The sequence below is a fragment of the Musca domestica genome, unplaced genomic scaffold (genome assembly GCF_030504385.1).
Source record: "Musca domestica strain aabys unplaced genomic scaffold, Musca_domestica.polishedcontigs.V.1.1 91, whole genome shotgun sequence".
Lineage (NCBI taxonomy): Eukaryota > Metazoa > Arthropoda > Insecta > Diptera > Muscidae > Musca > Musca domestica.
The window spans coordinates 1,689,150-1,701,392 of NW_026712439.1; the positions used below are offsets into that span (position 1 = coordinate 1,689,150).

At 42.0% G+C, this 12,243-nt stretch overlaps 1 protein-coding gene across 4 annotated transcripts in view; it reads left to right on the forward strand.

The window, feature by feature from the left end:
• The window catches only part of LOC101896317 (protein gustavus), a 150,746-nt gene extending 139,844 nt beyond the window's left edge, over positions 1–10,902 (forward strand). For 3 of the 4 annotated variants that reach the window (XM_059131952.1, XM_059131953.1, XM_059131954.1), the window contains exon 3: positions 10,513–10,902. In XM_059131952.1, coding sequence (XP_058987935.1) covers positions 10,513–10,652 — 140 coding nt within the window. In that variant the 3' untranslated portion in view covers positions 10,653–10,902. The remainder of the gene's footprint in view (positions 1–10,512) is intronic. The other variant, XR_009344244.1, reaches the window with a different exon arrangement.
• Positions 10,903–12,243: the final 1,341 nt, after the last annotated feature.

The following is a 12,243-nucleotide window of genomic DNA, read 5'->3' on the forward strand; positions in this document are numbered from 1 at the left end:
ACGATTGACTCATACATCCATTTGATGATGTGTGGTTTGAGGCCCCAGCTTTTACCTATGGAGTTCTTACAGGAATAGAGTGCGATCAAGCCTCTCTTAGCTCGTTCCTCAGTGTTTCTCTTCCAACTTAATTGGCGGTCAAGGATAGTGCCAAGGTATTTGGCTTCTGGTGAGAGGTTTAAAGTGACTCCATCTAGTCTCAGTGGTGTAAATGAAAGATATTACCGTTTCTTAGTGAAAAGAACGAGCTCTATTTTTGACGGGTTCACGCCTAGTCCATTGCGACGCGCCCACCATGATAGGGTGACTAGAGCTCCTTGCATTAGGTCTGAGATTGTTTGCAGGAATTTCCCGGCAATAAAAAGGACGACATCATCAGCGTATGCGACTACTTTTGTCCCTGTTACCTCTAGATCTATAAGTATATTGTTAATAACCAAAAGCCAGAGTAATGGTGATAGGACGCCTCCTTGCGGCGTGCCCCTAGTGACAGATTTCCTGACGGATGTCTCCCCAATGATCGAGTTGATGATTCTGCTGCTAAGAATAGTATCAACCCAGTCTATGAGGAGTTGGGGTACCTTTAGTTTTGATAGTGAATCGAGGAAGGCAGCCAATGTGAATAAGAAACCATTCATGTTCTTCTCTATATACCCTACGACATCATGTTGTGCTGTTTCAACAGATTTGCCTTTCATATAGGCATGCTGAGCAGTGCTCATGGCGGTTTTGGGTATTAGAGATCTGATCTCTAAATCCAAAGTTTCAATAAGAAGGATGAGAGATTTATCGGTCTATAGTGCTTAGAAAGTGAGTGACTCGGTTTCCCCGCTTTGAGGATATAAGTGACTGTGACTTCTCTCCATGATTCCGGGATGTAGGATAGACATAGACACGCTTTGAAAATCTCCCCAGTATTGGGGATATTGACGCTGAGACCTGCTGGATCATAGGGAGAATAATGCCATCTGGTCCTGGGGATTTTAAAGGCTTGAATGTATCTATAGCCCACTTAATTTTGGGTAAGCTTACAATTCTGTCAGCCAAGTTTTGGTCTCTGGCCGTATGATCATGATGCACTTGATCGGTTTGCCGACTAGCAGGTTGAGAGTCTCTAGTCCAGAGTCAATCCATGTGCCGTCAGTCCGTTTTATACTTCCTATGGATTTAGGATCCTTCGAAAGGACTTTACGAAATCTGGAGGCATCGTTGACACTTTCTATCGACTCAGTGAAGCATACCCAAGAGGTGCGCTTGGCCTTCTTGGTCTCACTGTTGTACTTGTTAAAGGACGCCTTATAGGCATCCCAGTCCGTACGTAGTTTGATCTTGTTGGCCCTATTGTACAGTCGTCTACTGTCCCTCCTTAAATTGGCTAAATGTTTTGACCACCAAACGGACAGACTTTTTCATAGGCACTCGTTATCGCATTTACGGAGATGTCTATATCGTTGAGGTTAAGACCATGTTGTCGAAACAGTGATGGCTAGATATAGCCAGCTCCGTAAATTTGTCCCAATTTGCCTTTATTGGGTTTCTATGTGGTTTTTGATGATTACCCTCTACTAAGATTTTGAAAACTATCTTCCGGTGTTCTGAAAACGAGCACTCAGGAGAAACTTTCCAGTCTTGTATAAGATATTAATTCTTGTTAGTAAGGGTGAGGTCAATGACCTCTGCCCTGTCTTTGATTTAAAATGTTGCATCGTTGCCCCTATTACATATTTTGAGATTAAATTTCAGGATAAAATCAAAGGTGGACTCACCTCTGACATTGGTATCGTTGCTGCCTCATTAGAGGTTTCGTGCGTTGGCATCACAACCTATAACTAGATGCCCTTTGTCAGCCAGATCTTTGAGCAGCTCCTCTACTTCGTGGTCAGGTGGGTCAGGTGGGTCAGGTGGGTCAGGTCGCTCGTACGGTAGGTAGAGAGAGATGAAAATGAGAACCCTCCCGGATTTAGAATCCATTCTCGCCACTGTAACGTCTCCTCCACTGTAGTTGCTAAGGAAGATTAGATTTAAACTCTTTTTGGCAACAAAACACCATTGGAGACCGCGTAAGAGACGTACTGCCCACTCCCTAGTCCAGTTACCCTATTATTGCATATGTAGGGTTCCTGAACCAGAGCTATGTCTACTTCAGCTTTCGTTAGGGACAGGAGGAGTTCGGCCGCAGCTGCTTTGCAGTGATGCAGATTAATCTGCATGATGCTAAGTAGCAGCTGTTTTCTTCCTCCTGATGCAATGGATTTAGCCGAAAACGGATCCCCCACGAGCTTGAAGGTACTCCTGGCCATCCGCATCCATTGATACTTTGATGACCATGCCCCTCCCTCAGTGCTTGAACTGACGAGACGCCAGTTGTCTGTTCTGAGGTGGGGGTTTTGCTTGCTCAGTATTGTCAGGATGTGTGCCTGATCCACGGATGGTGGTGGCACCCAGGCTGTCAATACCTTACGACAGGGAATGTCCTTTAAGATACAGCCGCCAGATCACAGCTTTGCCAGAGGTCGCGAAAACCAGATACTGCGGTTACCAGGTAGTCCTTAGATTCCTGGTTTTCACAGCACATGACTTTCACGCCTCAGTAAAGGGTTGCGCTGCCAAACGGCATTCTTCTTGGGTCACCCTTTCCGGTAAAGACAAGCTCCCTCAGTCGATCTTCGAATAGCAGCCATCGACTGTCGCTGATTTTACCTTCCGGTTCAGCCTTGTCGATGATTGCTACTCGAAGATTGTCCGGGTAGATGGTCTGAGAGTACTTCCTCTTCCGTCCTGTTCGGCCTGCCGTTTGTGACTTGACCTCTCTTTGTGGACCTTGTCAGGCTTAGAGCTTGAAGGGACTGTTAAGGGGGGTTTGGCCACGACCGACTAGCTGACGGACGGAGTGGAAGTTGTAGGTATAGGCCGAGAAGCCGTGGCCATAGATGCCTTCTTGGCCTCAGGGTGTGGTTCCTCTGTAGACCGACCCCTCTTCAACGCTGAACGTGAAGAGGTGTCGGCTTCCGTTGGAACTGCCGAGGCTACGGCTATCGCGAGCTTCGGTTTCTTGACCTTCCTGTTCCTGCGCTTTTTGGCAGGTGGTTTTGACCCAGCAGGGTCATCACTAACCGTCACCGCGTGAACAACAACCGGAGTGGTCTTGTTATCAGTGGTGGATTTGCTGACCTCCGCAGGGCTCTCAACAGAGGGTTGAACCACAGGTAGGTTTACCCTACTATTGATAGCCGATGGTAGGAGAGTTAGAAGAACCTGATTAGGAGAACAGTTTGGTAAATGCAAATGGTTCTTTTCGAACTTTGCAATTACCTTGAGGTTCATCTTAATCAGAACCCTCTCTCTCTCGGTTATCTGTGCGGGGTCCTGGTCGATAAATTTCTTACAGTAATTTACCGACCTTTTATAGCCCCGCCTTGCTTTCGCCTCATTCGGGTCGGCGCCTTCATGAGAGGTAGGGTTGCTGGTAGGATTCCTGCCAGTACCTACGTTGATGGCGTCTTGCCGATCGAGGCTTGTTACATCGGAGGTGACCAACGATGATCCCTCCTGGATTTGTGACTCTGCGCAAGTCTCGTCGGGAGTGTTCGTAGCGGCTTTTTAAAATGACTTACCACTTTGAGACGAGGAAATGACCCTGATGTCATGTTCCTCCTCAGAGAGTGGTGAGTAATTTCCAAAGCCATAAGGAACACTTTCCCGACTGAGCCTCAGCGTTTTTGTCTATTCCAGGAGAGCGGACAATTGTTCACTGTGTTGCTGAATACTGTCATGGATGACGTCACTGTAATTCAGTATTGAGTCGTTCCCTCCCGAGCTGGAAATCTTGTCCTGTGGCGGGTCCTTGGCAGTTGCTTCCTTGAAAGCAATAGTGTCATTGGTGGTTGTTGGGGGTTTGTTTTTGTTTTTAGTTGTATTTGTTTCCATATGAAAAGTCGGACTTGGAGGAGACGAGGTTTGCCATGGCATAGCCTCCTTACCATGGTAAGGACTTGGCAACTAAGCCTGTTACTCACTGAGGCGCCCAGGTAACAGTGAGACAGTGTTCCGAGAATCTCCCCCCGGTACCACTGAGTTGTCCGCGACTGCTTATTTATTCGCAGCTGACCAATATATCTATTGGGCGTTCCACTATCCGCAACCTGTGGACGCGTCCGGTAGCATCCAGCTATGCTTTCGATAATCGGCCGGATGCTAAAGATGGTAAAATTTCAGAAGGCACCGGGTGAAGACGGAATTCCTTATGATTTTTTTTTATCAATGCCACTGATGACTTCCTTTCTGAATTAGCACGGTCATATAATAGAATTTATTAAACCAGAGAAGTTGAAGATGCGTTTGTGAATTCAATAATACTTCCTTTTCACAAAAAGGGAGCATAAACGAGGTCTCATTATATTATATCACATTATAATCGAAATTTGTGTAAGTAAAAATACAACATTAAGTTTCGACTTTATAGGCAAATTTGAACATTTTTGACAAAATGTATTAATGTTTTTTAATATATTTTTATGTTATGTGTTGCTACCTGTAGAGGTATTATACATTTTTGTAGAATTTTTAGCAGGGCTGAAGTTGTGACACATGTGATTACGCTATATTGCGTAAATAAATAAAAAGTAATGAACAGTATTTTGACATATTTATTCGGGATCCCGTAGTTACTTTGTTGTTGCAAACGAATGCATAAGATTGTAAGATTAGGAGAAGGATCAAAGAATTTTAGTTTAATTAAATTCTTTGGTTCCTCTTCTATTGAGCTTCCGATCTCGTTAATGGGGTAAGTTATTTTAAGATAGGAGTTATTTTGAAATAACTCCCAGACACTAACTAAGAAAAATGGTGGCTCTTTCTGAGCCTTCTCATGCCCTACGCCATGAGAAGCATTACTATCTTTCTCCACTAATAAGCAAAGGTTTTTTTAATAACAATAATGGGATTATGCCTGACTATTTTGCAACAGTAAAATAAGAAGAATGTTTAAAGTAAAACAGATTGTTCATGACCTCTAATCTTACGAACAGAGCGAGAATGTTTGTAGTCAAAGTATCGAGTACACGGACCCGCTTAGTGTGAAAAACTACCACTATATATACAGACAAGAAGGTTTGAAATATTTTTACTCGCAAAATATAAGTCTAAGATTAAATTTTTTGCAAAGACGAACTTTATTGAAAAAAAAAAAAAATAACATTGGCCCTCAGTTTCGCAAAATTAAAATTCAGAAAAATCAAATGGTCAAAATCGGTTCTAATTCATATATAGCAACCATTTCACTTTACTCCCTTCCCAATGTTAGAACAAAAAGGACGGCAAGCGCCTGTAAAAGATGTCAACCCATATTACTTGTACCGATGATAAAACACCATCTTTGGCATCAAACGTTCTTTCTTAGTAGATCAGGAAAAATTAGCTTCAGCTGTGATTATACAGAGGCTATTTGATAAATATGTCCAATATTGAAAATATTTGTTACAAAAATTTCAAACTTACGTTTCAACAAAAACGATTGACAAATATGAACGACTGAAATCGGGGAAACAGTTCGATAGGAGGTAATCAATGAAGATGAGGTCAATTACTGTATACAAACATTTTTGTCATACCTTCCCACATGTCTGGAAAGTCTGTGTTCTGATTATAAATACACAGAAAATTTTCAAACGTAGGTCAAGTGATTTTTCATGTATTTAGAATTTTCACCAATTTTGTTCATAAGAGCGTGACCCAATCCCACGGCAGCGGGTTCTACGATACTGGATTGACCCGAAACAACAAGATCCCAGTTTCGGCCAGCGGCTGCCAACCCAGTATGTACATGTTTGTGTTTGTTTATTTTTCTGCATTGGGAGCAGCATATCCCGGAATGCTTGCTCCGGATTTTATTGGTCCGTGCCGGGATTGAGGAAAACCCCGGACCTTGGTTCTGCTCGGTTTGTCAGAACGTCATCCACCACAGATATGTTTCGGTGCGATATAATGGATGCAGAGAATGGGTGCACTTCAAGTACTGTTCCGGACTAAGGCGTTTGCGAGAATACAGCGAAAGGGATTATGTTGCGACTTGCTGCAGTAACGTAGTCCCCAGCGAGTCTACTTCTTCGTCGTCCTCATCTGAGACGTCGTCGGAGTATGGCACTCCACCGCAGTCTCCAGAACAGCAACCAACACCGCAGCACCTAACGCCACATGTTGCTGTTCCAACTCCGGATTGTGCAGCATTCTTGCAATTCAATTGCAACGGACTTCGAGGCAAAATAGATGAGATAGTGGAATTTATGAGTCGGAGGATTATTAAGATCGCAGCGGTGCAGGAAACCAAGCTGACTGAAAATTGCAGCTTACAACGTTGTTATGGTTACAACTTACTAAGGAAGGATCGCACCAGAAGTGGAGGTGGGGGATTAGCGTTCCTGTTACACCATTCTGTTCAGTACAGACCTATCTCGCTTGAGATAGTCTCTAGTGACCCATACATGGAATGTATGGGGGTAGCAGTCAAGTGTGGAACTGCCGAGGTAGAGGTGCTTAATGTGTATATCCCGCCGATTAATAGCTGTGAACCGCGTTATTTGCCTGATATTAGCCCATTATTGGTAGGCAATAACCGTCTGGTACTAGGGGATTTTAATGCCCACCATGAGTTGTGGCATTCCGTCCTAGGTAATGACCAGAGGGGATCAGCGCTGGCAGAGCAGATTGACTGCTCCAAATTCTGCACGGTTAACGAGGATGCCCCCACCCGAATAAGAGGAGAGTGGCACAGTTCGCCAGACTTAACCATAGTGTCACCCGGTCTGATAAATGACGTGACTTGGCAACCCGTCATTTCTCTTGGCTCAGACCATCTCATAACATCTGAATCAAACGAGCGTGATGATCTCCGTCGTACCAACTCTACTGATCCTAGAATCAGTGATTTGACAGTGGAAGTCAACCGGTTGGTAGAGGAGCATAAGAGGAAAAAGTGGCTAGACCATCTGAAGTGCTGCAACATTGGAACCGATATGAGTAAGCTGTGGGTAACGGTTAAGTCGCTCTCGAACCCTGGAAAAAAGGATGATAGGACCTCAGTCACTTTTAACGTCGTAACGGTGACTGATCCGAAGAGGTGCGCGGAATATTTTAATCGACAATTTGTCGAGCACCCCGAGAGCGATAGGGCGAAGCGAAGAGTACTACGTCGTATCAGATCTCTTCCCTCCGAGGAGGAACCACCACAGTTTACGATGGGTGATGTTGCAAATGTCATCCGTAACGCTAAGTCATCCAAAGCGTTGGGCCCAGACGGAATCTCAATGGTAATGTTGAAGCAGCTGGATACGTCGGGAGTCGAGTACTTAACTAAAATTCTCAATTTGTCGCCAGCCACCCACATAGTGCCCGAAACCTGGAAAATGGGCCGGGTGGTCTCGCTACTGAAGCCAGGCAAGGATGCCAGTAAAGGCGAATCGTACAGGCCGATTTCACTTTTGTCGCCAGTAGCAAAGACTCTTGAGGCTTTACTCCTCCCCAGCATTAGAGAAATCTATACAGTTGCCAACCACCAGCACGGATTCCGTCCACAACACAGTACCACAACAGCATTACACGCCATTTCCACACATAATAGTAGAGGACTGAATCAGAACAGGCCGTGTGACAGAACAGTGTTGGTAGCCCTTGACCTATCAAAGGCATTTGATACGGTCAATCATGCCACACTGTTCGAGGACGTGCAGAGAACTACCCTCCAGCCAAGTTTGAAACGTTGGATAATCAACTATATGTGTGGACGCCAGTCGTACGTGGAATTCCGGAACAAGAAGTCCAAAGCCCGTAGAGTGAAACAGGGAGTTTCCCAAGGTGGGGTGATATCTCCGGAACTGTTTAACCTCTACCTTTCCGGAATTCCTCGCCCTCCAGGCGGCATTGAGATCGTAACGTATGCGGATGATTGTACGATCATGGCGTCGGGTCCAGTGGTCGATGACATATGCGAAAGGTTGAACCCCTATCTCAAAGAGCTTGCCGCATACTTCCACGCGAGAAATATGAAAATATCCGCCACGAAATCAACGGCCACACTCTTCACCACATGGTCAGCGGAGATGAGAACACAGCTGAATGTTCAGGTCGAGGGGAATCTAATACCGACCACGAACTACCCCAAGATTCTTGGGGTCACATTCGACAGCATGTTCAAGTCGTCCGCGCAAGCCACAGCTATCTGCGACAAGATGAAAAGTAGGAACAAGGTCCTCAAGGCGCTAGCCGGCAGCTCTTGGGGTGCGGACAAAGAAACCCTGTTGACCTCTTATAACGCGATAGGTCGGTCTTTGGTCAGCTATGCGGCTCCAGTGTGGTCTGCGAATACTAGTGCTACGCAGTGGAAGCATATCCAGACCTCCCAGAACGCTGCCCTGAGAACTGCGACAGGGTGCCTCCCCATGACACCAGTGGACCATCTACATGAGGAGGCGAAAGTCCTTCCCTTACTTCAGCATAATCATATGCTTTCGTTGCAGTACCTGCTTGGGTGTTACCGTGAGAGTCATCCCAACCATCATATGGTGGATAAATCTCCCCCACCCAGGCGTGTCAGGAAGGACATACATGATCTAGAGAGGGAGGTCCAGCGCTATAAGAGAGAACCTCTAGATCAAGAAGCCTATCAGGCAGGTCTGAGTGGCATTCACACCGATGCAGTCGCGGATGCTATTAGCAGTTTTAAAGTGAATGCCGTCCTCGTAGTCCACCCCCCAATCATTGCAGCTGAAGAACGTCAGCTGCCTAGACAAACCAGGGTAGTTTTGGCGCAATTACGTTCAGGATGGTGTAGTCGCCTCAATTCGTATTGGGCACGAATTGATGAAGATGTGCGTGACGCCTGCCCGGCGTGCGATACAGTCGCCGAATTTCTAAACCTGGAGCTGGAACCAGATTAGCAGAACGCAAACACATATATGTACTACTGCTACAACAACAACTACCAGAACGTGACCTGTAAACATCTATACATTTTCGGATCCCTGGCATGGATTTTGACTTATTTTTTGGAATATCATTTTAAATTTAAGAATTTATGATGGTGGATCTGTAGGGGCAAATCAAGTGTATTTCTTTTATTTTATAATTAGAAACAATTATTATTGTAAAGCTGAAATGATTGTAGCAATATTTTTTACTGAACTGTTTTAATATGGTAATTGATGCTTTTATATTATATGATCACTTTTTGTTAAGCCTTAACCTCATAGTGAACCGTATTAAATGTTCGGCCTAACGCAATTTTTTCCTGTTCGAAAGAAAAAATGCTCTTTGTGTTTTTTTTTTCGAAGAGGCAACACGGAATCAACACAACACGGAATCCATGATTTTTTTTTTTTAATGGATATTATAATATTATAATATGTAATTTCAAAAATTGGTAATAAATAAAAGATATTGAGTCAATGATAGAGCATGAAATTATTTCCGGTGTCATCTTGACTCAAATAAGCTCTAAGAAAAGTGAAGTTGTAGAAAGAAGTTGTACACAAAGTTGTATCGTTTGAGGCCGAAGCAAACAGCTTGGCTACCCTCCAAGTAGTGCCAACTGTTGTATCGTGTGTGTGGATTGATTTATAACTAAACGTAAAAATAATTTTTTATAATGACAGCTAAATTAGACGTCAACCTTTTTTTTAATATTGGTATGAAAGAAGTTGTATACAAAGTTGTATCGTTTGAGGCCGAAGCAAATAGCTTGGCTACCCTCCAAGTAGTGCCAACTGTTGTATCGTGTGTGTGGATTGCATTATAACTAAACGTAAAAATAATTTTTTATAATGACAGCTAAAGTAGACGTCAACCTTTTTTTTAATATTGGTACGTAAAAATATTTTTTTATAATGACAGCTAAATTAGACGTCAACCTTTTTTTTATATTGGTATGTTTGGATAACGTGCATTTTGGAAGTTATAAATTACCACAAATTAAAAAAAAAGTTAAATAAATACATTAAAATATTATTAGTCGACAAAAAAACTTATGTTAGGGTGTTTATCCACTATAAGGTACATTTAGAAACCTAAGTCCCTTCAGGCATACCCACTTTGCCTAAGAAACATGTCATACCGACAATTAGAAAGTGGTACCGATATTAGCAAAACTACATTATGTTCCTTATATTGGAAATTTTATCATTTGAATAAAAACTTATTTAAATTGTGCTTCATTCATCTAAAATTATACAGAATTCCAAAAAATAACAACATTGAATGTAATAACACATTTACACTCGAAACAGTGGAATTTGGATATGACTAAATCCTTAAAGTGCTGACTACTGGTGTACTTACACTATACACAATTTACTCAATATGCATTGGTATATTTTTTATATTTGGTTGTTGCAAAATGGTCAGGCTTAATCCCATGATTGCTAAATTATTGATCAATTTTATATTTTTAACTTTTTAAATATTTCCTTTACGAGCTCTTATTTATGTTAGTAATTATATATTTTATAAATGTTTTATTTTCAGCGGAGCCATTGCCGTTAATGGATCTATGTAGAAGAACCATTCGACAGGAACTTGGACGTGTCCATTTAGAAGAACGAGTTCAACAATTACATCTGCCTCACTCAATGAAGACATATTTGCTGTATCAAAATCGTAGATAATATTTTTTTCTTCAATACTTATATAGCTTAAAAAATGACACAATGCATATATTTTTTAAAAATACTCATGTTTTTTCTTTATGTAATATATTTAAGATATGCTAATTTATGTAAATTTAGACTTGTAAATTGCCAACAATATACAGATATTTTGTTTAAGATTGAAATAGTTTATGCTAAGTTCAATTTCAATGTTTGCAGAAAAGTATCGATATAACGAAGTCAATAAATAACATAGGTAAAAATAAAAGCTCATATGTATATTTTGGGGTCTGAAACATGTGCCGATATCCATATTGCTAGAATTGTATCCAATACATCGAGTTTTTTTAAGCTTGAGGTTAGTGGTAATCTTTATTTAATTTTCAATGTTTAACTAATTAGTTGTTGTAACACTTCTTCTTGTTTAGTTTACCATCTCAAAAGAGATGCCAACATTCCTTTTTTTATTATAAAGTAAATTAAATTTAATTTATAAAAGGAATCCCAGCTACGAATTATATTTCGAAATTGTGTAACATTGTAGCAGATGATGAAATATGTGTTACATGTTGATTCTATTTTCATCAATGACATGTTAAGTCATTGATACTATAATAAATAGTGAAAGTCGTTGATACTATAATAAATAATGATGGTGTTCGATGATGTTGTGTTCAACGTAGAAAATTCTCTACGGACCTTCATAATCTTGTAGTTTAATTGACATTAATGAAAAGAGAACGTTCACCTTTATCATCGCGATTTGAGATATTCTCTACACGATTTCAGAAACACAAAGAACTAGATCAATTGGTCTATTTCTGTTCAGAAACACAAAAGAGCTGCGAAAAAAGCGCCACATAAGGAAATGCCTAGTCCCAAACCATAGTTTCCAGGGAAACACTGTATCACAACCTGTTTCTGTTAATATCCCTGATACTACTAAGACCGTGTGTGGACAGTCTTATGTGAGTGTTGTGACACACCCAGTTCCGGATGATTCCGGAATGTCTTGAGTAGATTTTCAGAAACTGCACTAACATTACTCATAACCTCAGAGTTCTTCTCGTGAATTGCCAGAACTGGGTGTGTCACAATGCTCACATAGGATTGTCTACACACGGTCTTAGTTGTATCAGAAATACATCTGGCCTGCCTCCTACATCTGGCCTGCCGAGCTGCTACTGTCCGTAGTGGTAAATCTCAACCTGTACAAAGGCCATTATCTATGGCTCCTGTCATGAAGATGGTATTTGCATCCAGGTTTCCAGCAAAAGTATAACGATAAAGACTACATTTCTCCTACCGGGTTAATGTAGACCTCTGTGAGTCTTCATCATCTTCGTCGCAGTACAAGATGCCACCACATCAATTTATGCAGAAATTGACACCACACATTGCTGTTTAAGTTCAGGATGGATTGCACCAGGATGTTAAAAGTCTGTGCCACGCGTTATAGTTATAGGTGTTTCCGGGATATCATCAAAGGTGGCGAAGACAAGTGAAGCATTTGCCAACGCAGTACCAGATCGAGTAAATTGTGGGTCACGAAGATGCAATTGTAGATCGGACATATTTTTATACCCTCCACCGTACTATGGAGGGTATA